The sequence below is a fragment of the Orcinus orca genome, chromosome 18 (assembly GCF_937001465.1).
Source record: "Orcinus orca chromosome 18, mOrcOrc1.1, whole genome shotgun sequence".
NCBI classification, from domain to species: domain Eukaryota; kingdom Metazoa; phylum Chordata; class Mammalia; order Artiodactyla; family Delphinidae; genus Orcinus; species Orcinus orca.
In genome coordinates this window covers 44,144,382-44,171,781 of record NC_064576.1, presented here as the reverse complement: position 1 = coordinate 44,171,781, position 27,400 = coordinate 44,144,382, and the positions used below count along the sequence as shown (strand labels likewise).

At 39.9% G+C, this 27,400-nt stretch overlaps 2 protein-coding genes across 5 annotated transcripts in view; both read left to right on the top strand.

Annotated features, from left to right (window-relative positions):
• Nucleotides 1-27,400, top strand: part of LOC117197588 (uncharacterized) — a 183,055-nt gene that overhangs the window by 15,738 nt on the left and 139,917 nt on the right. The window lies entirely within an intron of this gene.
• On the top strand, nucleotides 12,998-25,949 carry LOC117195384 (centrosomal protein of 78 kDa-like). Of its 4 annotated transcripts, none has more exons than XR_007472988.1 (5): nucleotides 12,998-13,491; nucleotides 16,598-16,769; nucleotides 20,145-21,181; nucleotides 21,407-21,879; nucleotides 24,627-24,766. XR_007472988.1 is itself a non-coding variant. In XM_049700937.1 (5 exons), the coding sequence occupies exons 3-5, from the start codon at nucleotides 24,646-24,648 to the stop codon at nucleotides 25,947-25,949; spliced, it is 453 nt and encodes a 150-aa protein (XP_049556894.1). In that variant the 5' UTR covers nucleotides 13,042-13,491; nucleotides 16,598-16,769; nucleotides 24,627-24,645. The 4 variants fall into 4 exon arrangements, 3 of the variants coding, with proteins under 3 accessions (XP_049556894.1, XP_049556893.1, XP_049556892.1); XM_049700937.1 differs by lacking the exons at nucleotides 20,145-21,181; nucleotides 21,407-21,879 and adding exons at nucleotides 25,118-25,165; nucleotides 25,698-25,949 and having other exon boundaries at nucleotides 13,042-13,491; nucleotides 24,627-24,798; XM_049700936.1 differs by lacking the exons at nucleotides 12,998-13,491; nucleotides 16,598-16,769 and adding exons at nucleotides 25,118-25,165; nucleotides 25,698-25,949 and having other exon boundaries at nucleotides 20,213-20,353; nucleotides 21,527-22,043; nucleotides 24,627-24,798.

The window sequence follows — 27,400 nt, the reverse complement described above, 5'->3', positions numbered from 1 at the left end:
TCATTTTCTGTAAAGTTACTTAATTATACAAACAACTTTTGGAGTAGATATAGGTTTTTTAGATATTTTTTTCTTTCTTGGGTTAGTCTTGTTAGCTTGCATTTTTAAAGAATTTGTCATTTTGGATGAATTTTCAAGTTTATAAATATAAAATTATCATAATTTTAACAGCTTTATTGGGATGTAATTTACATACCATAATTTCAACACTTTAATGTATACAATTCAGTGGTTCTCAGTGTAACCACTAAAAGACTTGTGTAACCATCACAACAATCCAATTTTAGATTTCTGTCCCCCCACAAAATACCCATTACACATTAACGAGGTTTTTTCATTCTCCTCAACCCTCTCAGCCCTAGGCAACCACTAATCTACTTCCTGTCTCTACAGATTTGCTATTCTGGTCATTTCATATAAATGGGACCAAACAATATGTGATCTTTTGTGAGTGGCTGATTTTACTTTACATAATGCTTTCATGGTTCATCTATGTTGTTACATGGATCAATATTTCATTCCATTTTATAGCTGAATGCTATTCTATTGTACGGATATTCCACATTTTGTTTATTCATTTATCCAATTGATATTTGAATTTTTTCCACCTTTTGTTTTTAGAAATATGCTTCTATGAACATTCATGTACAAGCTTTTGTGCAGACATAAGTTTTTATTTCTCTTAGGTATATATTTAGTAGTGGAACTGCTGGGTCATAGGGCAACTCTATGTTTAACACTTGCAGGAACTCTCAAGCTGTTTTGTAAAATGGCCGCACCATTTTACATTCCCACCAGCAATGTATGTGGGTTTCAATCTCTTGTCTTACAGCCTAGCGTGTCATCTATGCTGGAAAACGTTTCACATGTAGTTGAGCAGGATGAGTATTTTACTGTTCAGTTGAGTGTTCTGTAGACATTTATTAGGTCTCATTAATTCATAGTCTTATCCAAGTCTTCTATATCGTTGTTGATCTTCTGCCTAACTGTTCTATCCATTATTGACCGTGGAGTACTGAAGCCTCTACCTAATGTTGTGCAATTATCTATTTCTTCCTTCAATTCTTCATGGATTTCGGTATTTTCTTCTTCATGTATTTTGGTTTTATCTTATTCAGGGCACATATGTTAAAAATTTTTGTATCTTCCCTTTTTTTATCACAAAATGTCCCTTTTCATATCTAGTAACTTTTTTGTTTGTTTTAAAGTCTATTTTTTCTGGTATTAGTATAGCCACTTCAGCATGCTTATGGTTGCTATTTGCATGATGTATATTTTTTCATCCTTTTACTTTGTACACATTAGACTTTTGAATCCAAGGAGTGTCTCCTAGAGAAAACATTTTTTAAAACCCAGTTCGACAATATCTGCCTTTTGATTGTATTGTTTAATTCATTTACATTTAGTTTTTATTATTGATATGGTAGGATTTATTTATGTCTATCTTTATACCTTTGGTTTTCTACATGTCTCATGTTTTTGTTTTTTTGTTATTGTTATTGTTCCTCCATTTTCCTTTTATAGTAAGTAGATCTTTTCTACTGTAACATGTAATTCCTTTAATGATTTTTAACCACATTGTTTGAGTAATGGCTGCACTAGGGCTTATGTAATATATCTTCTCAGAATCTCTTCATATTTTTACTAGCTTAATTCCAGTGAAAAACAGAAACTGCACTTTTATAGAGCTGTATGCCTTCCCCTCTTTTTTGTTTTTATTACATTTATGTATGTTACATACTTAAGCTTAGAGAAGAACGTAGAGCAAATAAAATACAAGCTTATTTTTTGAAGGAGCTTAGAGAAGAACGTAGAGCAAATAAATATTTTTGAGTTTGTTGGGTTAATCTATTTACCATTTCTGGTTCTCTTCCTTTATTCCTGCAGATTCAGCTTATGATCTACTGTCATTTTTATTCTAATACAGCTTTTTTCTCACTGCCTTCTTTGTGCCATATCATCAAATATATGATATTTCTTTATGTTATATACAGAACAATCCAAATATAGTCATATTGCTTATGCACTTTTTAAATTAGCTAAGAGAAGAAAGGAGAAGAAATTTGAAATTACATTATCTTTTATAATTCCCTACACAACTGCTCTAGTCAGCATTCTTTGTTTTTTTTTTATGGCTTGAGTTACTGTCTGCTATCATTTGAAGACCTTCCACTAGTATTGCTTGTGAAGCCCGTCTGCTAACAAAGAATTCACTCAGTTTCTGTTTCTGTGTTATGGTACAGTATTGATGATAAGTTGTGCAGTGGTAGGAAAAACTAAAATGTGATGTACTGTATGATGTATGTTTTACTGAAGTGGCTTGGTCAGATTATAATGATTTATGATAGAAATCACGTAAAGCAAGCATCACAATTCTCCAGGAATGTTCTGTAAAATGCTAATGTTAATTATGAATATGTGAATCCCAAATCTTTCATTTGTATTGAAGTTATTTCATTAATTCTTCTCCCAACAATGCCATAACTAGAGTTGAGTTCTAAAATGTACCTTCCTCTTTTCCCATAGAAATTGTCTCACAATTTCAAAAAGTTTTCAAAGGTGAAAAAGTGCACACGACTTTTATCACGTTTGCAAATGCCAGTGAAAATGCTAAGGTAACAACTGTCCAAAATGCAATATTCTTCTGTGAGAGCACCCAACTTTAAACAAATACACATATTCTAAATACAGCTTAGATCTGTGACATGTTTTGGCCACTGAAGTATGAGCAGACATGATGGCCTTAAATGAGCAGAAGAGGCCTTAAATGGGCTTGTGCTGTTGGGCTCACCTCTTATGTTTCAGTGAACTTTGTGAGAAGACAGGGCCTGGGAGCTGCGGCCTCACAGTTGGGCTCCAGAGGAAGATGTGTGTGACAGACCTCAAACTGACCCAAAACACGGAGCAAAACCAGCCATCTAGAGGTCTAAAAGAGAGCCACTGCAGCTAGCCCATAGGTCCAAGAAAAATAAATTCTTGTTTATGTAACTGAGTTTGGTGTGATTTGTTCCAAAGCATTATCACAGCAAGAGCTGACTAACACAACATCCTCCAAATCATTGTTATGTAAATGGCTGCCACCATGCCTACATGTAAGGCAACTGTGTACTCAAATTGTGAGAATTCTTGAACTCTTGGTGCCTCTCCAACACAATGTACATGGCTAAATTTCCACAAATAAGTTCACTAATATACCACAAAGATCTCCCTAAACTTTTATTAAATGTAATGCAAAGTTCTTTCTTTTCATTGTCTGCTTCTACATGGTTAAAATGCTTTTTATCAATGTAAAATGACTCTTGCCGTTTGGCTTCTGTCGTTAGAGTCTTTTGAACTCTTTGGCTTTTCAGCTCCTAGGCTGTAAGATTTGAATCAGCAAATGCCCCAAGGAGAAAACCTGCACTAAATGTCAAGCTTGCATCTGTGTTTCCCTTTTCTCCAGAATTTGGCCCACATGTCTTGGTGTCTCTCTAACATTCAGATGCCAGTGAACAGAAGTTTTCTTACTCTATCCAGGTTTTCTAAAATTTCTTTAGACTTCACCTGATCTTATGTTATTATTCAACTATCATCTCAATTAGCCCTAGGAAGAAAATTTACAATTTTTAGAGAAAATGGAACCCTGGTACACTGTTGGTAGGAATGTAAACTGGTACAGCCACTGTGGAAAACAGTATGCGGGGTTCTCAAAAACTAAAAATAGAACTACCATATGACCTCGCAACTCCACTCCTGGGTATAAATCCAAAAAGAACAAAAACACGTGTTTTCAAAAATATGTATTTGAAAAGATACATGCACCCCAATGTTCGGAGCATTAGTATTTATAATTACCAAGATGTGGAAGCAACCTAAGTGTCATCAAGAGATGAATGGAGGGACGAGGGGAAGATGGAGGAAAAGTAAGACGTGGAGATCATCTTCCTCCCCACAGATACACCAGAAATACATCTACAGGTGGAACAACTCCTACAGAACACCTACTGAACACTAGCAGAAGACCTCAGACCTCTCAAAAGGCAAGAAACTCCCCACTTACCTGGGTAGGGCAAAAGAAAAAAGAATAAACAGAGACAAAAGGATAGGGACGGGACCTGCACCAGTGGGATGGAGCTGTGAAGTAGGGGAGGTTTCCACACACTAGGAAGCCCCTTCGTGGGCGGAGACTGCGGGTGGTGGAGGGAGAAAGCTTCAGAGCCGTGGAGGAGAGCACAGCAACAGGGGTGCAGAGGGCAAAGGGGAGAGATTCCCACACAGAAGATCGGTGCCGACCGGCACTCACCAGCCCGAGAGGCTTGTCTGCTCACCCGCCGGCGTGGGCGGGGCTGCGAGCTGAGGCTCGGGCTTCGGTCAGAGCGCAGGGAGAGGACTGGGGTTGATGGCTTGAACACAGCTTGCAGGGGGTTAGTGCACCACGGCTAGCTGGGAGGGAGTCTGGGGAAAAGTCTGCACCTGCTGAAGAGGCAAGAGACTTTTTCTTCCCTCTTTGTTTCCTGGTGTGTGAGGAGAGGGGATTAAGAGCGCTGCTTAAAGGAGCGCCAGAGAAAGGAGCGAGACGTGGCTAAAAGCGCAGACCCCAGAGATGGCCATAAGACGCTAAGGCTGCTGCGGCCACCACCAAGAAGCCTGTGTGCGAGCACAGGTCACTATCCACACCCCTCTTCCGCGGAGCCTGTGCAGCCCGCCACTACCAGGGTCCCGGGATCCAGGGACAACTCCCCTGGGAGAACGCACGGCATGCCTCAGGCTGATGCAATGTCACGCTGGCCTCTGCCGCCGTAGACTCGCCCCGCACTCTGTTCCCCTCCCTCCCCCCGGCCTGAGTGAGCCAGAGCCCCCGAATCAGCGGCTCCTTTAACCCCGTCCTGTCTGAGCGAAGAACAGACGCCCTTAGGTGACCTACACGCAGAGGCGCGGCCAAATCCAAAGCTGAGCCCCTGGGAGCTGTGAGAACAAAGAAGAGAAAGGGAAATCTCTCCCAGCAGCCTCAGAAGCAGCGGATTAAAGCTCCACAATCAACTTGATATACCCTGCAACTGTGGAATACACGAATAGACAACGAATCATCCCAAATTGAGGAGGTGGACTTCGAGAGCAAGATCTATGATTTTTTCCCCTTTTCCTCTATTTGTGAGTGTGTATGTGTATGCTTCTGTGTGAGATTTTGTCTGTATAGCTTTGCTTCCACCATTTGTCCTAGGGTTCTATCCATCCGTTTCTTGTTTTTGTTTTTAATTTTTTTCTTAACAATTATTTTTTATTTTAATAACTTTATTATATTTTATCTTATTTTATTTTACTTTATCTTCTTTCTTTCTTTCTTTCCTTCCTCCCTGCCTCCCTCCCTCCTTTCTTTCTTTCTTTCTTTCTTTCTACTTCTACTAATTCTTTCTTTTTACTTTTTCTCCCTTTTATTCTGAGCAGTGTGGATGAAAGGCTCTTGGTGCTGCAGCCAGGAGTCAGTGCTGTGCCTCTGAGGTGGGAGAGCCAACTTCAGGACACTGGTCCACAAGAGACCTCCCAGCTCCACATAATATCAAACAGTGAAAAGCTCCCAGAGATCTCCATCTCAACACAGCGCCCAGCTTCACTTAACGACCAGCAAGCTACAGTGCTGGACACCCTATGCCAAACAACTAGCAAGACAGGAACACAACACCACCTATTAGCAGAGAGGCTGCCTAAAATCATAATAAGGCCACAGACACCCCAAAAGACACCACCAAACGTGGACCTGCCCACCAGAAAGACAAGATCCAACCTCATCCACCAGAACACAGGCACTAGTCCCCTCCACCAGGAAGCCTACACAACCCACTGTACCAACCTTAGCCACTGGGGACAGACACCAAAAACAACAGGAACTAAGAGCCTGCAGCCTGCAAAAAGGAGACCCCAAACACAGTAAGATAAGCAAAATGAGAAGACAGAAAAACACACAGCAGATGAAGGAACAAGATAAAAACCCACCAAACCTAACAAATGAAGAGGAAATAGGCAGTCTACCTGAAAAAGAATTCAGAATAATGATAGTAAGGATGATCTGAAATCTTGGAGATAGAATGGACAGTAGAATGGACAAAATGCAAGAATCAGTTAACAAGGACCTAGAAGAACTAAAGATGAAACAAGCAACGATGAACAACACAATAAATGAAATTAAAAGTACTCTAGATGGGATCAATAGCAGAATAACTGAGTCAGAAGAACGGATAAGTGACCTGGAAGATAAAATAGTGGAAATAACTACTGCAGAGCAGAATAAAGAAAAAAGAATGAAAAGAACTGAGGACAATCTCAGAGACCTCTGGGACAACATTAAACGCACCAACATTCGAATTATAGGGGTCCCAGAAGAAGAAGAGAAAAAGAAAGGGACTGAGAAGATATTTGAAGAGATTATAGTTGAAAACTTCCCTAATGTGGGAAAGGAAATAGTTAATCAAGTCCAGGAAGCACAGTGAGTCCCATACAGGATAAATCCAAGGAGAAATACGCCAAGACACATATTAATCAAACTGTCAAAAATTAAATACAAAGAAAGCATATTAAAAGCAGCAAGGGAAAAACAACAAATAACACATAAGGGAATCCCCATAAGGTTAACAGCTGATCTCTCAGCAGAAACCCTGCAAGCCAGAAGGGAGTGGCAAGACATACTGAAAGTGATGAAGGAGAAAAACCTGCAGCCAAGGCTACTCTATCCAGCAAGGATCTCATTCAGATTTGATGGAGAAATTAAAACCTTTACAGACAAGCAAAAGCTGAGAGAGTTCAGCACCACCAAACCAGCTTTACAACAAATGTTAAAAGATCTTCTCTAGGCAAGAAACACAAGAGAAGGAAAAGACCTATAATAACGAACCCAAAACAATTTAGAAAATGGGAATAGGAACATACATATCGATAATTACCTTAAATGTAAATGGACTAAATGCTCCCACCAAAAGACACAGATTAGCTGAATGGATACAAAAACAAGACCCATATATATGGTGTCTACAAGAGACCCACTTCAGACCTAGAGACACATACAGACTGAAAGTAAGGGGATGGAAAAAGATATTCCATGCAAATGGAAACCAAAAGAAAGCTGGAGTAGCAATTCTCATATCAGACAAAATAGACTTTAAAATAAGGACTATTACAAGAGACAAAGAAGGACACTACATAATGATCAAGGGATCAATCCAAGAAGAAGAAATAACAATTGTAAATATTTATGCACCCAACATAGGAGCACCTCAATACATAAGGCAAATACTAACAGCCATAAAAGGGGAAATCGACAGTAACACATTCATAGTAGCGGACTTAAACACTCCACTTTCACCTATGGACAGATCATCCAAAATGAAAATAAATAAGGAAACACAAGGTTTAAATGATACATTAAACAAGATGGACTTAATTGATATTTATAGGACACTCCATCCAAAAACAACAGAATACACATTTTTCTCAAGTGCTGATGGAACATTCTCCAGGATAGATCATATCTTGGGTCACAAATCAAGCCTTGGTAAATTTAAGAAAATTGAAATTGTATCAAGTATCTTTTCTGACCACAATGCCATGAGACTAGATATCAATTACAGGAAAAGATCTGTAAAAAATACAAACACATGGAGGCTAAACAATACACTACTTAATAATGAAGTGATCACTGAAGAAATCAAAGAGGAAATCAAAAAATACCTAGAAACAAATGACAATGGAGACACAACGACCCAAAACTTGTGGGATGCAGCAAAAGCAGTTCTAAGGGGGAAGTTTATAGCAATACAAGCCCACCTTAAGAAGCAGGAAACATCTAGAATAAACAACCTAACCTTGCACCTCAAGCAATTAGAGAAAGAAGAACAAAAAAACCCCAAAGCTAGCAGAAGGAAAGAAATCATGAAAATCAGATCAGAAATAAATGAAAAAGAAATGAAGGAAATGATAGCAAAGATCAATAAAACTAAAAGCTGGTTCTTTGAGAAGATAAACAAAATAGATAAACCACTAGCCAGACTCATCAAGAAAAAAAGGGAGAAGACTCAAATCAATAGACTTAGAAATGAAAAAGGAGAGGTAACAACTGACACTGCAGAAATAAAAGAGATCATGAGAGAGTACTACAAGCAACTCTATGCCAATAAAATGGACAATCTGGAAGAAATGGACAAATTCTTAGAAATGCACAACCTGCCAAGACTGAATCAGGAAGAAATAGAAAATATGAACAGACCAATCACAAGCACTGAAATTGAAACTGTGATTAAAAATCTTCCAACAAAGAAAAGCCCAGGACCAGATGGCTTCACAGGCGAATTCTATCAAACATTTAGAGAAGAGCTAACACCTATCCTTCTCAAACTCTTCCAAAATATAGCAGAGGGAGGACCACTCCCTAACTCCTTCTACGAGGCCACCATCACCTTGATACCAAAACCAGACAAGGATGTCACAAAGAAAGAAAACTACAGGCCAATATCACTGATGAACATAGATGCAAAAATCCTCAACAAAATACTAGCAAACAGAATCCAACAGCACATTAAAAGGATCATACACCATGATCAAGTGGGGTTTATTCCAGGAATGCAAGGATTCTTCAATATACGCAAATCTATCAATGTGATAAACCATATTAACAAATTGAAGAAGAAAAACCACATGATCGTCTCAATAGATGCAGAGAAAGCTTTTAACAAAATTCAACACCCATTTATGATAAAAACCCTGCAGAAAGTAGGCATAGAGGGAACTTTCCTCAACATAATAAAGGCCATATATGACAAGCCCATAGCAAACATCATCCTCAATGGTGAAAAAATGAAAGCATTTCCACTAAGATCAGGAACAAGACAAAGTTGCCCACTCTCACCACTCTTATTCAACATAGTTTTGGACGTTTTAGCCACAGCAATCAGAGAAGAAAAGGAAATAAAAGGAATCCAAATCGGAAAAGCATAAGTAAAGCTGTCACTGTTTGCAGATGACATGATCCTATACATAGAGAATCCTAAAGATGCTACCAGAAAACTACTAGAGCTAATCAATGAATTTGGTAAAGTGGCAGGATACAAAATTAATGCACAGAAATCTCTGGCATTCCTATATACTAATGATGAAAAATCTGAAAGTGAAATCAAGAAAACACTCCCATTTACCATTGCAACAAAAAGAATAAAATATCTAGGAATAAACCTACCTAAGGAGACAAAAGACCTGTATGCAGAAAATTATAAGACACTGATGAAAGAAATTAAAGATGATACAAATAGATGGAGAGATATACCATGTTCTTGGATTGGAAGAATCAACATTGTGAAAATGACTCTACTACCCAAAGCAATCTGCAGATTCAATGCAATCCCTAGCAAACTACCACTGGCATTTTTCACAGAACTAGAACAAAAAAGTTCACAATTTGTATGGAAACACAAAAGACCCCGAATAGCCAAAGCAATCTTGAGAACGAAAAAAGGAACTGGAGGAATCAGGCTCCCTGACTTCAGACTATACTACAAAGCTACAGTTATCAAGACGGTATGGTACTGGCACAAAAACAGAAAGATAGATCAATGGAACAGGATAGAAAGCCCAGAGATAAACCCATGCACATATGGACACCTTATCTTTGATAAAGGTGGCAGGAATGTACAGTGGAGAAAGGACAGCCTCTTCAATAAGTGGTGCTGGGAAAACTGGACAGCTACATGTAAAAGTATGAGATTAGATCACTCCCTAACACCATACACAAAAATAAGCTCAAAATGGATTAAAGACCTAAATGTAAGGCCAGAAACTATCAAACTCTTAGAGGAAAACATAGGCAGAACACTCTATGACATAAATCACAGCAAGATCCTTTCTGACCCACCTCCTAGAGTAATGGAAATAAAAACAAAAATAAACAAATGGGACCTAATGAAACTTCAAAGCTTTTGCACAGCAAAGGAAACAATAAACAAGACCAAAAGACAACCCTCAGAATGGGAGAAAATATTTGCAAATGAAGTAACCGACAAAGGATTAATCTCCAAAATTTACAAGCAGCTCATGCAGCTCAATAACAAAAAAACAAACAACCCAATCCAAAAATGGGCAGAAGACCTAAATAGACATTTCTCCAAAGAAGATATACAGACTGCCAACAAACACATGAAAGAATGCTCAACATCATTAATCATTAGAGAAATGCAAATCAAAACTACATTGAGATATCGTCTCACACCAGTCAGAATGGCCATCATCAAAAAATCTAGAAACAATAAATGCTGGAGAGGGTGTGGAGAAAAGGGAACACTCTTGCACTGCTGGTGGGAATGTGAATTGGTTCAGCCACTATGGAGAACAGTATGGAGGTTCCTTAAAAAGCTACAAATAGAACTACCATATGACCCAGCAATCCCACTACTGGGCATATACCCTGAGAAAACCGAAATTCAAAAAGAGTCATGTACCAAAATGTTCATTGCAGCTCTATTTACAATAGCCCAGAGATGGAAACAACCTAAGTGCCCATCATCGGATGAATGGATAAAGAAGATGTGGCACATATATACAATGGAATATTACTCAGCCATAAAAAGAAACAAAATTGAGCTATTTGTAATGAGGTGGATAGACCTAGAGTCTGTCATAAGAGTGAAGTAAGTCAGAAAGAAAAAGACAAATACCATATGCTAACACATATATATGGAATTTAAGAAAAAAAAAATGTCATGAAGAACCTAGGGGTAAGGCAGGAATAAAGACGCAGACCTCCTGGAGAACGGACTTGAGGTTATGGGGAGGGGGAAGGGTGAGCTGTGACAGGGCGAGAGAGAGTCATGGACATATACACACTAACAAACGTAGTAAGGTAGATAGATAGTTGGAAGCAGCCGCATGGCACAGGGATATTGGCTTGGTGCTTTGTGACAGCCTGGAGGGGTGGGATAGGGTGGGTGGGAGGGAGGGAGACGCAAGAGGGAAGAGATATGGGAACATATGTATAACTGATTCACTTTGTTATAAAGCAGAAACTAACACACCATTGTAAAGCAATTATACCCCAATAAAGATGTTAAAAAAAAAAAAGATGTGGCACTTATATACAATGGAATATTACTCAGCCATAATAAGAAACGAAACTGAGCTATTTGTAATGAGGTGGATAGACCTAGAGTCTGTCATACATAGTGAAGTAAGTCAGAAAGTGAAAGACAAATTACCATATGCTAACACATATATATGGCATTTAAGAAAAAGAAATCTACCAAATATAACAAAAAAGAAGGGGAGTCACAGATACAGAGAACAAACTAATGGTTGCCAGTGCGGAGGGGGAGGAGGGGGCAATGCAGGGGTGGGGAAGTGAGAGATCTAAACTACTGGGTGTACGATAGCTCAAAGATGTATTGTACAACACGGAATATAGCCAATATTTTGTAATTACTGTAAATGTAAAGTAACCTTTAAAAAGTATATAAAATTTTTTTAAAACAGAAATCATACTGAAAATTGGAAACAATTTAAATGTCCATCAACAGAAAAATGCACATATAAATTATTGTATTTCCCTACATGGGAATCCTACATAGTGAGGAAAGTACATGAACTAGACAGATCTTTACGTGTCAGCATGGATGAACCTAGCAAAGATAACACTAAAAAAAAGCAAGTAAGAAGAGAAAACATAGTAGAATACTATATGAGGTTTAACAATACTTAAAAATGTAGCCTAAACAGAAAGACATCCATGACAGTGCTGGAGACCAAGTTCAGAAGAGTGGTTACCCAGGGTCAGCTGGGGAGTGGCTGTGATTGGGAAAGTGGTCACACCAGGCTCTTCAACAGGAATGGTAATGTTTCACTTCACATGCTGGCTGGAGGACAGAGGAGTGTCTGTGATGTTATAATGTGAGCACGCTGCATGTAAAAGCCATTGCTGACCACATCTAGGGGATCTGATGCGCAGGAGCTGGTAAGTGGGTGGAGGCATCCAGGTGGTGGTAGAAGAGGAACGTTGTACGCATAACGCCTAAGGCCTGACCAGAGGACGACCACTGTTCTAGAAACTGGACACAAATCCAACTTCTACGGCCAGTGTTAAAAGACAATCTGAGGCATATTTAAAATTTTAAGACTTTACGTGAGCAAAAATAGATTCAATTCAGGCACCACGAAAGCAGAAGAGGTGAGGAGCACTCCAGCCACAGGAGCTGCAGAGATGTTTCTTTTAAAAGGGCAAGAAGCAAAGCAAGGAAATGACTGACTTGCTATAGCTTTAAAGCCTAGTCGGTGGTTTGTGACTGGTTGTCCTCAGCGGTTTTCGTCACCCTGAGGCAATGACAGGCTTAGATTTTGGTTGATTTACCTAGGCAACCGCATCACTAGAGCCACTGCAGGCTAACGGCCTCCTTGCAGGGTTAATTTACTAACACCAATTGTCTGAGTCCTTCCTCTTACTCAGTCACTTCACTTCCTACGCCTCAGTTTTTCTTCTGTAAAGTGGATATTCAGTAGTAAATTCTCTGTGGAGTTGTCAGTACAAAACAGAGTGATTATTACTAACCACGATCATGTCCTAAATGCACGGAACACGTCACCATTTGCCAACCACCGTGTCAAGTCAGCAGAAACTACAGAAATTAAGAGCTCACCGCAGAAATTCACACACCCGTGCACCAGGTAAGGGAGCACAGGCAGACGTCCACTCAGACTTTCCTGTGTCCCTCACGGAGTGCACGCTCTCTCCCGGCGGGGCGAGCACAGAGACTTATCTGGAGTTTACTTTTAAAATGCGTTCATATAACCATGTCTCACTTTTGTTTGGATGAGTCAGCAAACGCTTTTTGGAAACGCCAAATTCTCCACACCTCCTTCCTTTCGCGCTGCCCTAGTCACAAAGCTCCAGCCCCTACTCCTCAGGCCGCGTCACCATCGGAGACGGGGCTGCGAGCGGACGCACGGCGAGCGTGCTGACGTCCTCGAGCCCCGCCCCCACGGCCCCACCCTCGTGGCTTAAACCCCAGCCGCGCGGCGTGCAGAGCGTTGATGCCGGCGCTAAAACCAGACCAAGGGGGGCTCCAGAGCGCGGCATGGAGGGGCTGGCCTAGCTGAGGCCCGTGACCCGATGTCTTCTGGCTGCGACGCCGGTCCTGCGTACACTGCGGGGCCGCAGCCGCGGGGCGGTGGGCGCCCGAGGGGCCGGGAGGCGAGCCGGGGCCTCCAGGAGGGTGTGGGCATCGTGTCCTCAGCCAGCGTCTCCGAGGCTGCGCTCGGGCCATGATCATTCGGTGAAGCTGCGCCGGGACAGTGCGGCCGACTTCTTCTCGCGCTCTGAGGACCTGTGCGCGCTGCAGGGCTCGGTGCCTCTGCCCGCCGTGCGCGCTTCCCTGCGGAAGGCCCTGCTGGAGTTAAGGCCTCCGCGGGGTAGACTGGGTGCCGCTCCTGAGCACCCTCTGCCCCTGATCTGTATCTAGAGCTTCTTCCAGCCACGGCTTGGCGAGACAGGTTTGTATTTCCCGCTTCCGGGGGCTGTCGTGTGGGCGCTGCGAAGCGGGGTTTTAGATGGTACAAGGTGGAGGCTGGGCACTAGAACCGGTGCCCAGTGCCCGGGTATGCGTGCACGAGACAGGGCATGCGGCCTAGGACTCCTGCCAGCTAGGTGACCCCGGCCGAGTGCCTTAAGGCTTCAAGGTCTCAGTGTTCTCATCTGTAGCATGGGCTTAACAAGATCCAGTCTCTGTGGCGGTTACAAGGATGCACTGTGTTAATGCTTCTAGACTCTACAATGTAGAACACTTAGCACAGTTTGGAGCATCGTTAATTGTTGCACAGATGTTACCTGGTGTGTTGAATGACTTTGCCTGGTACAGACCAAAGCGATTAGGAAATGGATATATCCCAGCTTCATTTCCTTTCCATTAAAACAGGGCTCAGGAAAAAAAAATTTTATTTCAATTGTCGTATCATACAGTGCAAAGAGCACCGGTGTGAAGGCAGCTTAGGGTTTGAATTCCCGGGCTTATGCTCTCTGTGGCCTGGGCAGGTTTCTTTTGCACTACAATCTCCACACTTGTAAAATGACATTAATAACCACTCTTTCTGTGGGTTCTTAGAATTAATTAAGCAGGTTATGTGTGTAAAGTATCCTGGCACTTGAGGTTCTCCAAGGGCTGCTGGAGACGATGCTTCTGCTGGGCAGAAGTAAACTGGGCAGCAAGTAAACACAAGCACAGTAGTCAGTGCTCTGGAAGAAGTGAGTTTTGGTGCTACAGAGCATAGAATCTCTTTTTTCTTTAATTTAATTTATATTTTATATTGGAGTATACTTGATTTACAATATTGTGTTAGTTTCAGGTGTACAGCAAAGTTATTCAATTATACATATATCCATTCCTTTTCAGATTCTTTTCCCGTACAGTTTGTTACAGGATACGGAGTAGAGTTTCCTGTGCTATGCAGTAGGTCCTTGTTGATTACCTATTTTATATATAGTCGTGTGGATACGTTAATGCCAAACTCCTAATTAATCCCTCCCCCCCCATCTTTCCCCTTTGCAGAGCACAGAATCTTAAAAGGGAAAGTTCAGGGTAGGCTCCTTGGAGGAGGTGCCATCCTTTCTAAGGATATGTAGAAGCTCCTGGGGTGGCAGGAGGGAGCAGTGTGTGTCAAAGTTTGAGAAATATAAGAAAATATGGCAAAACTAATGTACAGGACTGGAACTCAGGGTTTGGGAAAGCAATGAAAGTTGATACTGGAAACCTAGTGGGGCCCCACAGAAAGGGGCCTTTTTTGTCATGTCAGAAGTTTGGATGTTTATCCTGAAGGCTGTGGGAAACACCAAAGAACAGTGAAATGGAATTCTGGTTTAGAGGCTCACTGGGACCTCCATGTGGAAGGCACTTGATTGGGTGCAGTGTGAATTGTAATCTAAGGGTCCCACTTAAGTTATAAATGGTGGGACTGGGTTTTGCAGATCTGAGAGAGAATGGGTGAGGCCTGGTGACCAGTTAAAAAAGTGAGGGCAGCAAGCGTGGGTGACAGTTTATAGCTGCATCTTTTTGTGAGATAAACAGAGCACAGAAGAAAGGGATTGGGTGTGGCGAGAGGATCTTACTTCATCTTCAGTGCTTTAGAGGGGCCTGGTAGAGAGGTCTGGGCCCAAGGTACAGATCTGGGCTTTTTGGGAGGACAGGTGTTTGAAGGCATGGGAGAGACTTAGGTTATCCACAAGAAGATCCAAAGAATCATAGGTCTGAGAGTTTTTTAAGTGGGTATATTTGAGGATGTTTATAAGCTGAGAGAAAGCCAGCAGAGGAAGGGTATGAAGATCTAGGAGAGGAAATGATTGTTCATTTGTTTTCGAAAAGCTGAATACTTATTGTGTGCCTGGCCCTTTTCTAGGATCTGGGGTTCACACCATGTGTTATCTCTTCTGCAAGGACAGTTCAACTCATCGCCTGGTGAAGAGAAGTCAGATTATTCTTTGCATCCCATTCAGGTGTAAGAACTGTTCTGTACCTCTGAAGGGACTTTACTTAGGCAGAGTAATAAGTTAGAAATCAAAAGAAATTATAGCTGGAAGGGACCTTAAAGTCCACGATACTTAATTTTGCCTAATATTTTACATTGAATGTAAGAAAAATTTATTGTAGAGCCCATTCTCTTCAGAGTTCCTTCACTGAACTTTCTTTATGTTTTTTATCCAGTGGGTCTATCTTGTAAATTTTGGCCTCCTCGTAAATTTGCTTCCTCATCCATATTACATTTTGCCCGAACTATGGCAGAAACTCCTGGGTGGTTTCTTGGCCCCTGGACTCAGTTCCTCTAAGTTCATCTGCCTGCTCGGGTTAAGTGATCTTCTAACATAAAAAGATGTGCTTAAAATAATGCTGCTAATGGCTTGCCTACACAGAGTTAGTGCATACTAGCCGCCCAGCGTGTGCTCTGCACAGAGGCGTGTAGTCTGAACTGTGTTCGGCCAAGCCTCATAGGGCTCTTTGCCCTGAGGAAGGGGAGCTTTTTGTGATCACTCCCTTTATCCAATCAGTCCTTCAGCAGCGGGGTGCCTTTTTCTAATGAGCGGAGGCACCCCTACTCAGCCAGTGGTAGCCCCAGGCCTCATCACCTGTGGGATAGAAGCCATGCTCTCTGCCAGGCTTGCTTCGGCCAGCATCTCTATTTTCCTTTCTGTCTGTTCTCACACTTGGACCCCTGGGCTATAGTCATCCCCACCTGTAGTATTTACAGTGCCCAGCAGGACTCAGGCTTGAGTGTATTTTGACAGATGTTCCCTCTGCAGTTAATGCACCTAGTACTCCAACTCTGCATAGCCTCATCTTTCTAGATTGTACTTCAGGGTTATCATGAAGCCGTCACTTAGACATAACTTTTTGCCTCCATAGGAACCTCTGTGCATAAAAGTTATGTTTATTTATCTCATGTGATTGAAATTTTGATTTTATACATCTCCCTCCTTAATGAAGGCTTTAAGGGCAGGAGTCGTTTCTAATCCTTAGCACAGAGCAGATGCTTGTTTTTTTTATTTAGATGCTTTTTAATGATGATAAAATGTATGGTTTAAATCACTCATTTTACAATAATTTTGCTTTAGGTTGTGGCAGAAATAAAGTTTACAGAAGTTGTGTTCCTGCGATAAGAAATACAGATGTGACCTTGCAGTTGTGTAAAGCTCTTAATTGCTGTGTAAGTGCGTCAGTGCGCTAAGGAACCTGGAGCTAAATGGGCTAGTTCTGAGAGAGAGAGACTTAACTATGTTAACAAAGGTAAGCCTTCATTGTGTCCTGCCAACCTTTGATAGTTGCTTTTGGGGCAAACTAAACCAATAAAAGTTTAAACTGTTCCTCCCCATTAAAGGGATTGAATAATTGCCTTCTTTGGTGCACCTTGTCTTGTGAATTGTCCACTTGGAGATGGAGGTTTAGAAAGTGAGTTTCAGTCTTGTTTAAGTCTCTTCCCATCAGACTGGTCTTGTGATTTCCTACATACCATGTCTGTCTACCTTTTCCCGTCTACCTTTTCTTGGTGGTGTTCATGCGTGGATTGTCTCCTATACCTGCTCAAACCTTGGTCCATTCTCATTTGTACCATGCAAGTTTGTCATACTGGATACTGTCAGAATTAATCTTACTTAAGTTTGTGTTAAGCCACAAACCATGCGTTTTCTATATTTTCTGTTTTTTGTGTGTGTTTATATTTTTATGGTTTCTCTTCAAGAAATATTATGGGAAGGGAAATAGCAAGATATAAAGAGCAAAAAAGTCATCATGATCTTTAAATTGTTAGAACATGTATCTGCAATAATAATTATAATGCACTGTGGTATGTGTTAAAATAGGAAATATATGTAACATCCCATAGGAGCAACAAATTCAGTGGTGTTAGTGGGAGTGTGTCATGGAAGCAATCACAAAGCAGGTGACTGTTCCTTGGGGTCCTGAAACATTAGTGTGTGTTCTTTGTGTCCAGTAGTGGTCTGGAAGGTTCAGGAAGCCTGCCTTTCAATTTGAGGGAACAGAGTGTTTGAGGTCCTCTCTCTTCTATTGCTCTAGTATACTGCATAGCAGCTAATAAAATACTGGGTTTATAGTTGACATTTAAGTCGCTGATTGATCATCAAGATTGGCATGTATCATTGGAACTGAAAATCGGAAGAGTCTTATGCTTTTTAGGTTTTTCTTCTTTTTCCTTTGTCTCAAAAGTATGTAGTACTTTACTGAGTGGTTGGCAATAAAGTTTGCAGTATTCAGTGTATTCAGTTTTAGTACCTAAATAGAATTAAAGTGTTGCTGTAAACTGGAATAAGACTTTGTTACTGACAAGTTTTAGAACGCATCAGTTCATCAATTACCTCTTTGGGAAGATTGTAGTTAATGATTTTAAAAATGTGGCTGTAAACCTCCAATTGACTCAAGAAAAGCAAATAAGTCAAGATTGACAAATGTATAGGCTCTTCATCTTATTGTGTGTGGGTTTTTTATTTTTCCTTTTAGTTATTTGTCAAGGTATAAAGAACTCTATCACTCTTAAGACAGTAAACTTCACGGGGTATAATCTGACATGGCAGGGAGCAGATCACATGGTCAAGATCTTAAAGGTGATTTTATGTTTAAACTTTCATGAAAACGTGTGATTGAAGCACAATAACATATTGATACAGATGGCAGTTAATTTTTGTCTTTTAATACATGTGAGTGCAGCTTTTGTTTTGTTGAAAGAATATGACCAAATGGTAATGTGAATTGCTGTTGCATAAAGTATAGTGTTGAATCCCCAGTCTTTGCACTTGAGTTTAACAACTCTGTGGTTTTCTATCTTCTTCCTGAGACACTTAATCTCAGGTTCATCCTCGTCACACAGAGTGGTAAATTAGAGGACGATTAATATCACCATTTACAGAAGTTACACTGAAATCTCAACCATCCTGAACATAGGAGCTGAAGGGGCCTCTCAGCAGTTCAAAGAGTCATTACGAAGCCAGTCGGTTGAATTCTGTTCACTTTTCTCCGTAGCAGAGCCTTCCCCGTCCTTCTTTTGAGCTTATTTATTTTTGTACACAATTCTATATGGATACTGTATATAATACTAAATAGTTGTATTAACTGGGTTTAACTGGTGATGTATTTACATCAAGATCTAACTTCGTTTTGTTGATATCTTTTTAGGGGCTTTGCATTCATCAAAGCTCGTGATGTGTGTAATCAGTTGCTGGTGTGTAGCTATCATATTTATGATATATAGGACTTGAATTGGGAAAGGTGAATGGTCATTCTCCTTGCTTTTTAAACTGACAGAGCCTTACAAGAAGCATTTCCCTCTCTGAAATAAATCCATGGAAAGTATGTTTGGTCGCTCTCCCAATGCAACTGTGTAGTTGTGTGGATTTGGCACACAACTGGCAGCCTTGTGGTTATGTCTGTAAACAAGGAAGCCTGTTCTCCAGTCTGCAAATCAGCTGTTACCCAGTGAAACGAACTTGACTGCCATTTCTGACCCCTCACATGGAGCTCTCATACTCAAGAACGTTCATATGTTTGCAAGAAACGTTGTTTGCAGGCTATATGTACAAATTTCCTGATCTGAAAGGCAATATAAAACAACATCTCCCACACTTCTGCTCTCTCACCAAGGCCACACACATTCCCTCGCTTATGGCCTCATGGCAAGCTAATACTGTCAGTATCAGATTCTCCTTCCCAGTGGTTCTGGGAGACTGCATAGTTGCTCTGTGAAAGGCACCACTGCTGAGGTTGAGAGAAGAGCATCTTGGGTGTCAGTCCTGACCTTGCATGCCCAGAGGGAGGGGTGTGCACCTCGTTCTCCTGTTCGGATTTTCCTATGCTGCAGGTTTGCTGCTTGTTGTCAAAATGATGTCCTAGTGACTTGTCTTCTGCGTAGTTACATAACCCCAGCACACTTCTTTATGATCTGTAGACTTTTATGGGGTTGTGGCCAGGTCAGGTTTTAAATGTTGGGAAATGTCCAATTGAACAGCATTGCAGTGGCAGTGAAGCTTGATAGAATTGTATTACTGTTACCCTAGTTTTGGCTTCAGGGTGATGAGAAGATGAAATTTTTGATGGGTCAGTTTTAGCTATGTATGTGTATGTGATTTACTTTTTAAAATTCTAACATCTATTATACACAGCTTAGATATGTTGACTTTCTGATTATTCTTCTGATTCTTTATCAGTCCCTTTACTGGTGTATTTTCCTCCAAAAAACTACATTTTCTTCCAGACTGTTTTTGTCTGATAGTGAAAAATAAATTTTTCATTTGCAGTCTAAAGTTGATCTGAGAAAAAATGGTTGCCTTGGCTCTTCACTTGGCTTCTGTGAAAGAAAAGAAAATAATATGGACAATTCCCATTACTAATCCTAACCATGTACAACAGAGGTCTGTGCAGTAACATAGCGAAAATAAGTTCCTGTAATTTTACTTAGTCATTGCTTGTTTTAGACTAAGGAGCAGTGAGAGACATTTATAAATAATGATGCCTCACATCACTTTTGTTAAATGTCCTCTAATATTGGGATATTTGGTATCTGGCTTGTGTTGTCTTTTATACAATCTTGTTTTCTTTCTTTGCACTTTAGTTTAACAACTCTGTGGTTTCCTATCTTCTTCTTGTGACACTCAGGTCCATCAGAATTTCCTGTGACTGTGACAGTAGAGAGTCCTTCCTCCTCAGAAAATGAAGAGGTCAATGAGTCCTCAGAAAGTGTTCAGGAAGAGCCAGAGAAAATGAGTTTGAAACAAGAAGCATTGCCGGGACAAAGTTATCACTTGAAAGCTATAGAGAAGATTATCTTTCAAACGGAAGCCTGATTGCAATACGGCAAAGCTTGTGTGAGGGTTCTGTTTTCTCTTCCCGTCTGCATTGTATCCCCTTGAATGGTTCCTTAAGCTTAGACCAGGGTGAATGGTGGACATTTGAACTCTAGGAAATAAAAATCAAAACATGTCATTAGTAATATATTTTCCTTTCCTTAGAACCTTAGTATATTAGATTTAGGGAGAACCTTAGTGATCATAAGATAAAGAAATTGAGTTCTGAATGAATGTAGTCAGCTGATTCAGTGCTCTTGTTTTACAGGTGAGAAAATTGACAGTTCTAGTTGAACTCTCTTTTTACAAGAGGAAAATATGGCCTCATTTTAAATAAAAGTAAAGTTGAAAAAAGTTTTCATGTTGCTATTCTCCTTTCCTAAAATAAAAAATATCAAGAAGCTACATTCTGTTACCAAATAAACCTGACCTCTAATGTCATTCCATACTTTTGTTTGTATGGACAGAAAAGAAAAATTGATTTTCATAAGAAATTTTTGCACCTAGAAAATAATATATTTATTTTATTTCAACTTTAATGAAGAGCTGAACATTTCTAGTAAATAAAGGAACACCATTTGTGGGGGACCTTGTCTTTGTGCTACAAAGTGCATGTTTAATTTTTAAAAATTATTTAATATGATTTTCTTTTCGTATGAAACATGAAACTTGACCGGTTTCAGAACTAATTATCCCATTATTGTAGGACTATGACAGTTAACTCTTTGATTTTCAAAAGTTAGATTTTTATTTTTTTAAGTAAAATTAATGATAATATAGAGAAATTTTAAGAAAAAACTTAGAAAATTATGAAATGTTAGAGTAGGAGAAATCTATAGTTCATGTAGAGTTACCCTCTTTCATTTTTTTTTTTTTTTTCTTTTTGCGGCACGCGGGCCTCTCACTCCTGTGGCCTCTCCCGCTGCGGAGCACAGGATCCGGATGCGCAGGCTCAGCGGCCATGCCTCACGGGCCCAGCCGCTCCGCGGCACGTGGGATCTTCCCGGACCGGGGCACGAACCCGCATCCCCTGCATCGGCAGGCGGACTCCCAACAACTGCGCCACCAGGGAAGCCCCCCCTCTTTCATTTTATAAATGAGCACCTACAATTTTTAGCACATAAGTGGTTTATTAGTAAATGGCAGAGTACGACAAGACCCTAGAGCATCTAAGCGCCTTCCTTGTCATTTTAGATGTGCTGTATTCATTTCCTTCATGAGTAGACCAGGAGGTTGTATTTCTAGTAGTAATGATAGACACTGGGGAAGACCAAGAAGTTTACACACTGGGACCACAGAATAGCAGATTCAGAATGCACTGAGAACGCTTTCAGCTCTTCTCTGTTTTGCCAAGACACTACAAGGATGGTATCAATGTGTTTAAGTATATAAGCCCACAACAATCAAGAGATTTCAACATAGTTTTGAAAGACGGAAGACAAGTGGAAGAGTGTGAAACTGAAGCAGTAGAACAGAGGAAAAGCATCACCTAGAGTATGCACAGGGACCACCTGCAACTGAGGAGGATTCTGACCCCACCTGAAGAAGTAACCCCATGCTCAGATGCAGATGTAGGAGAGAGGGTGGAGTTAGTTAAAAGTATGACTGAAATAGGGGAAATCATTGAAGGGTTGTGTTTGGAGGAGTGGACTCCCAGCCCGCCCTCACGCTCCTGAAATGAGATGCTTTCATTTTGAAAACAGTGAAACTGGCGAGAACTAGGGCAGCTAGTGTGAGTTTTTATAACCTAGAAAATTGTGTTTGGGGGGGATCCTATTACAGTTACTCCCCGCTTCTTCCTGCATAAGAAACCAATCAATCGTTGACTTCAGGGAGCTTTCTGCACTCATTCTTAAATAGAAAATAACTGTCATTTGCCTGATAGTTGAGTAAAGCTTACAACATGAGAGAGGGGGAAAAAGTGTGAAAACATATCCTGGTAGGACCGGGGACAATTTAGGGAACAAAATAATTTAAGAAAAAAACCCTAATTAGTATCCTGAGAGAGGTTTAAAAAGAGCTAGCAACTATAAAATAAGACTAGGGTGTTAATTAAAAAGAGAATGGTCAGAAAGCAAGAGAGGTCTCTTGGAAATGAAAATATGGTTGCTGAAATAACTTCAATAGGAATTTTAAAAATTTCTCATTATATAAAAAAGAAAGACACAATGGAAAATGTGATAGCAATATGTTAGAGAGACTGCATCTGGGAGATACAACATGTTACTATTAGAAACTCCAGACCCAGAAAAAAAATGGAGGGCAACTGTCAAAGGGCAACAAAATTCCCCACAGCTGAAAGTAGACATCAGGCCTCAGATTGAAAATATTTACTCAAGTTTTGAGCAAGATGAACAAGAATAGACTCATACCTAGGCACCCCTCATTATGAAACTTTAAAATACTGAAAAAATAAATTAACATAGAATAAAATACTGACAGGATACATCCATTCCAGAGAGAAAAGTACTGGTCACCTAAAAAAGAAAGTTAAAATCTGACTTTATCATACTTGTCATCAGCACCATGGATCCTGGAAGGCATTAGAAAGATACCTCCAAAGTTTTTCAGGCACATAATTTTCACCCTAGTGGTTTGTATCCAGCCAAACTATCAGTCATAAGTGGAGGCTGAAGAAGATATTTTGTACACAAAGAAATTTGAAAAATTGACCTCCTGTGCTACACCTTAAGCTATTTATAGAAATAATCCAGCAAAATGAGGCAATAAACCAAGAAGGAAGGTAATAGGGGATTCAGTGCAGAGAGCAGCTAGTCTAGATTGGAGAGGCTTCTGTTGATTGTGTGATTGAGAGCTGAGAAACACATTGAGGCATGTTGTACTTACTAGGTATTAGGCACTGTTGGAAGGGAGGAGGGAGAGGAAGGGGAGAAGGAACTTGAACTCCAGAGGAGAAAAGGCTGTACTGACATAAACCTGAAGCAAACTAAGCTATGGTTGATTTTTAACCTACCATTGGTGAGCAAGAGAATAATCCACTTAAACTTGACACTACAGATGTTCCCCTTTTCAGCGACACATATGGGTAATGACCACCTATCTAATTTGTTGTCCAAACTCCTTACACTTCAATAGTGTAAGGAGGCGCTCTAATGCTGTAACATCAGGACAACAGGTATAAACTGGAACAGCCCAAGGCGGCTTGGGGTATGTGGTCGCCCTGCACCCTCCACACCCTGCACCCTGGCACAGTATGGATCGAGGTGTAGTCTATACACAGAGGCACAGTACATCTGCAGTGGGCAATATTAATTTCATTGTAATAATGGCAATACTGTCTTGGTTTGCAGCTTTTATTGTCAACTTGCATGTAATAACAAATAACTAACCTAAACTATACTTAGTATGTATTAGTATTAACTTGGTATGTACTGAAATGTATTGTGTACTAGTATGTATTTAGTATATATTAGGCTCTAAGTGTTTTTGCATATATTAACTCATTTAATCCTCTGAATAGCCTTATGAGGTTGGTGCTAATATCATTCCCACTTTTGAGAAAAGGAAGCTAAGACAGGGAAGGAACTTGCCCAGGCTGTACCTAATTTAGGGTTGGATCGAGGCTTTGAGTTTAGGCTCTCCGCCTGTTCTCTTAAACCTTACTCCCTACTGACTCTCAAATAACGGTAGACTTAACTGCACACAGAACAGAATATAAATTTCAACTTTGACAACGTAAAAGCTAGGTTTGGAAGGTAGACAGGAGGTAGAAAAAAGGGAAGATGGTATGAATGTCCTCATTTTACAAAGCGTGACGTTGAGAGAGTTTATAGTTGATCAACAATGTAGGTTTTTAAGTATATCACTACAAGTCAAAGAGATCATGAGCAGTGGAATAACTAATGATGACATAACTTTACTGAGCAGTGTGGACATAGGAAAGAGTGTAAAGGAACTAAACCCTTACTTAGTAAAATAGAAAGTGAACGGATAATGCCTCAAATTTAGTGAGAAAATAGTCATGTAAGAGTATTACTTGTAAATGGAGAAGAATTCAAAATAACAATAGTTGGACCTCCCTGGTGTCGCAGTGGTTAATAATCTGCCTGCCAAGGCAGGGGACACGGTTTTGAGCCCTGTTCCGGGATGTGTCCTAGAGGATGAATCTGGGAAGGGCTGAGAATTTAGGGGAGAGAGAGGCTTGTAGTCTGGAGTAGGATGTTGGCTTTTAAGATTTTAGAAGTATTTCATGATTGTAGGTCTGGGGAAATCTAAACTGCTCTTATGTGATTATAATAACCTTTGTCTTTTCTCCTTTCCTCCTCTGGTCCAGGCTTGGGCAGCTGGCCACAATGGCTGGTATAGATCAGTCAGATTTTCATTTACTAGGTCATCCCGAGATGAATTCTACTGTTAGTAGTCCACGTAAAGAAGAAAAGAAGGCACTTGAAGAAGAAAAATCAGAATCAAAACAGGGTGCCCCAGGACAAATGCAAAACATCCAAGTAAGTGGACAGAACAGCACTTCGTGATTCTAAGAGTGATTAGCAAAAACGAAATGACCAAGTCAGGGAGAAAACAATAATGATCAGTCTCTAATAGTTCATATGCTCAGGAGCTAGAAGACTCTGGAATCCTTTCCAAATCTGAGATTAGTAAATGTGTGCCCATTTCATGATACTGTATTGTTGTAAATAAGACTGGAAGTTCTTTAGAAAATTTATGAGTTAAAACAAACTATCCTTAATGAAGAAAGAAAACATTAGAGAAAATATTCCAGATTTTAAATTGTATAAATGTCTATTCTATTCATATTTTATCTAGGTTTCTATTTGTATGCAGTCAGCTTACAATGAAGGAACACTAATGAAGGTACACATACTGATATAATTTTTAAAATAAGTAATCCAGACATAGCTAATAGGTAACATATTACAGTGAATCACCTGGTTATGGGAATGGGAGGGGAAAACCTGTCAGCTTTTCCTCTAGCCTTGCTTGGAACCCCCATCAACCAATCTCAGACTGGTCTTGGGAACTGACAGCTTGAGAACACAGTCTGGTCACAAACTATATACTGTTTGCATGTGCCTGGAGGATAGAAAAGAAATTAATTATCTTACAGAATAGGGTTTTATTTTTAGTGAGGGAAAGGAAATGGGTAATAACTACCTCAATCACCAAAGTCTGAAAATGTAGTGGACATAGCCTTGGATATAGCTAGGTTAAGCTGAGAATCAGTTGGCAAGATATAATTAGAAAAAAACTGGCTCTGAAATCTTCTGAATATTGACTGTGTTAATAATAAGATTACAGAGTAACATTGAAGTTTTGAACTCTACTTTTTAATGGTTGGCTTTGTTCATCACTGAATTTTTGTCTTGTCTTTTGTTTTTCCCTCCAGTTTCAGAAAATTACAGGTGATGCTAGGATTCCTTTGCCTCTTGACTCCTTCCATGTCCCAGTGTCTACTCAGGAGGCCTTAGAAACTTCCAAAGACAACCTGGGGGTCCCAGTCACAGAGCAGCAGCAGGAGTCTTTGAAGATTTCATTGTTAGAACATGTTCTCCTTCAGCAGACATCATTTCTGGAACTGGAAGTCAAAGAAAAGAAGAGGAATTATCTAGAAATAGCAGGTCTTCTTCAGAGAAAATGAGCAAAGCAGGTGAATATACCAAAAAATACTCTGCTAAGAAACAACCTGGGAAGGACCTGCATTCCTGCTCTGACTCACCTGTAAAGCAGAAAAGCAAAGGAATTGGGCAAAATAATTCTTTGGTTAATAAACCAATTAAAAGTGAGTCTTTGAAAAAACACATTTCTGTTAAGAAAGAGAGTAGAATAGTGACTGTTTCATCAAAGACAACTAAAAGTAAACTCAATCTACTAGAACATTCTGAAAGTGATACTGTTGGATCTGATTGTGTATTTCAAGAAAGCATCCATACTCTATCATGCCTAACATAGGTCTAAATCTTTTAAAATTATGTTTTTGCCTTCAAGTTTTAATAAATTACTTATGTTTTTATTATAGCATATGGTGTTTTCAGTTACTTGACTGGAAGCCATTAGAGAAAGATTTATCTATACTTTTTTATTATAATGAAAGTTTTGGTGTACTTTTCCTCGTGACACTTTGCATCATTCATTCAGCTAGTATTTACTGAGGGCTTCATATGTACAGTACTTTTCTGGGTGCTATTGCTTTCAGCAGTGAACAAAATAAAGCCTTTACTCTCCTGGAACTAGCACTTTGTGGTGGGAGAAAACATAAACAACAAAGCAGGGTAAGGGTAAAAAGAGATGGGAATAATAAATGGAATAGTTTTACCATTTGGTTAAATGTCAAACTATTATAAATCACATGGCCAGAAGACATTGATGTATTTCAATTCACAATAACCAAAGAGCCTCAAACATTTACCAAGGCCCTTAACCGTGTTTATGGATTACAGCAACGCTCTGAGGTAGGGAACTGTTACCATTCCCATTTATAGATGAGGAGTATGAGGAGACATTATGTGAGTGGCCCAGAATTACACAGCTATAAGTAAGTGGGAAGCTGCGATTTGGCCCGAACCCATGCTCTTTTTTTTTTAAATGTATGGACTTTATTATGTTTCATTTGTTTCTGATTTATGTGAATTTTTTCTTTAAAGATTTTTTCTGATGTCGACCATTTTTAAAGTGTTTATTGCGTTTGTTACAGTATTGCTTCTGTTTTATATTTTGTTTTTTTGTCCACAAGGCATGTGGGATATTAGCTCCCTGACCAGGGATCGAACCCTCACCCCCTCCATTGGAAGGTAAAGTCTTAACCACTGGGCCACGAGGGAAGTTCCCCTTATGTGACTATTTTTCTGGCAATTTTTTTAAATTTTATTTTTATTGATGTACAGTTGAATTACAGTGTTGTGTTAATTACTGCTGTACAGGAAAGTGACTCAGTTACACATTTATTTACATCCTTTTTCATATTCTTTTCTGTTACGGTTTATCACAGGATATAGAATATAGTTCCCTGTGCTCTACAGTAGGACCTTTTTGTTTTTTTAAAAATAAATGCACTTTATAAAAAATAAATGTATTAATTAATTAATTAATTTA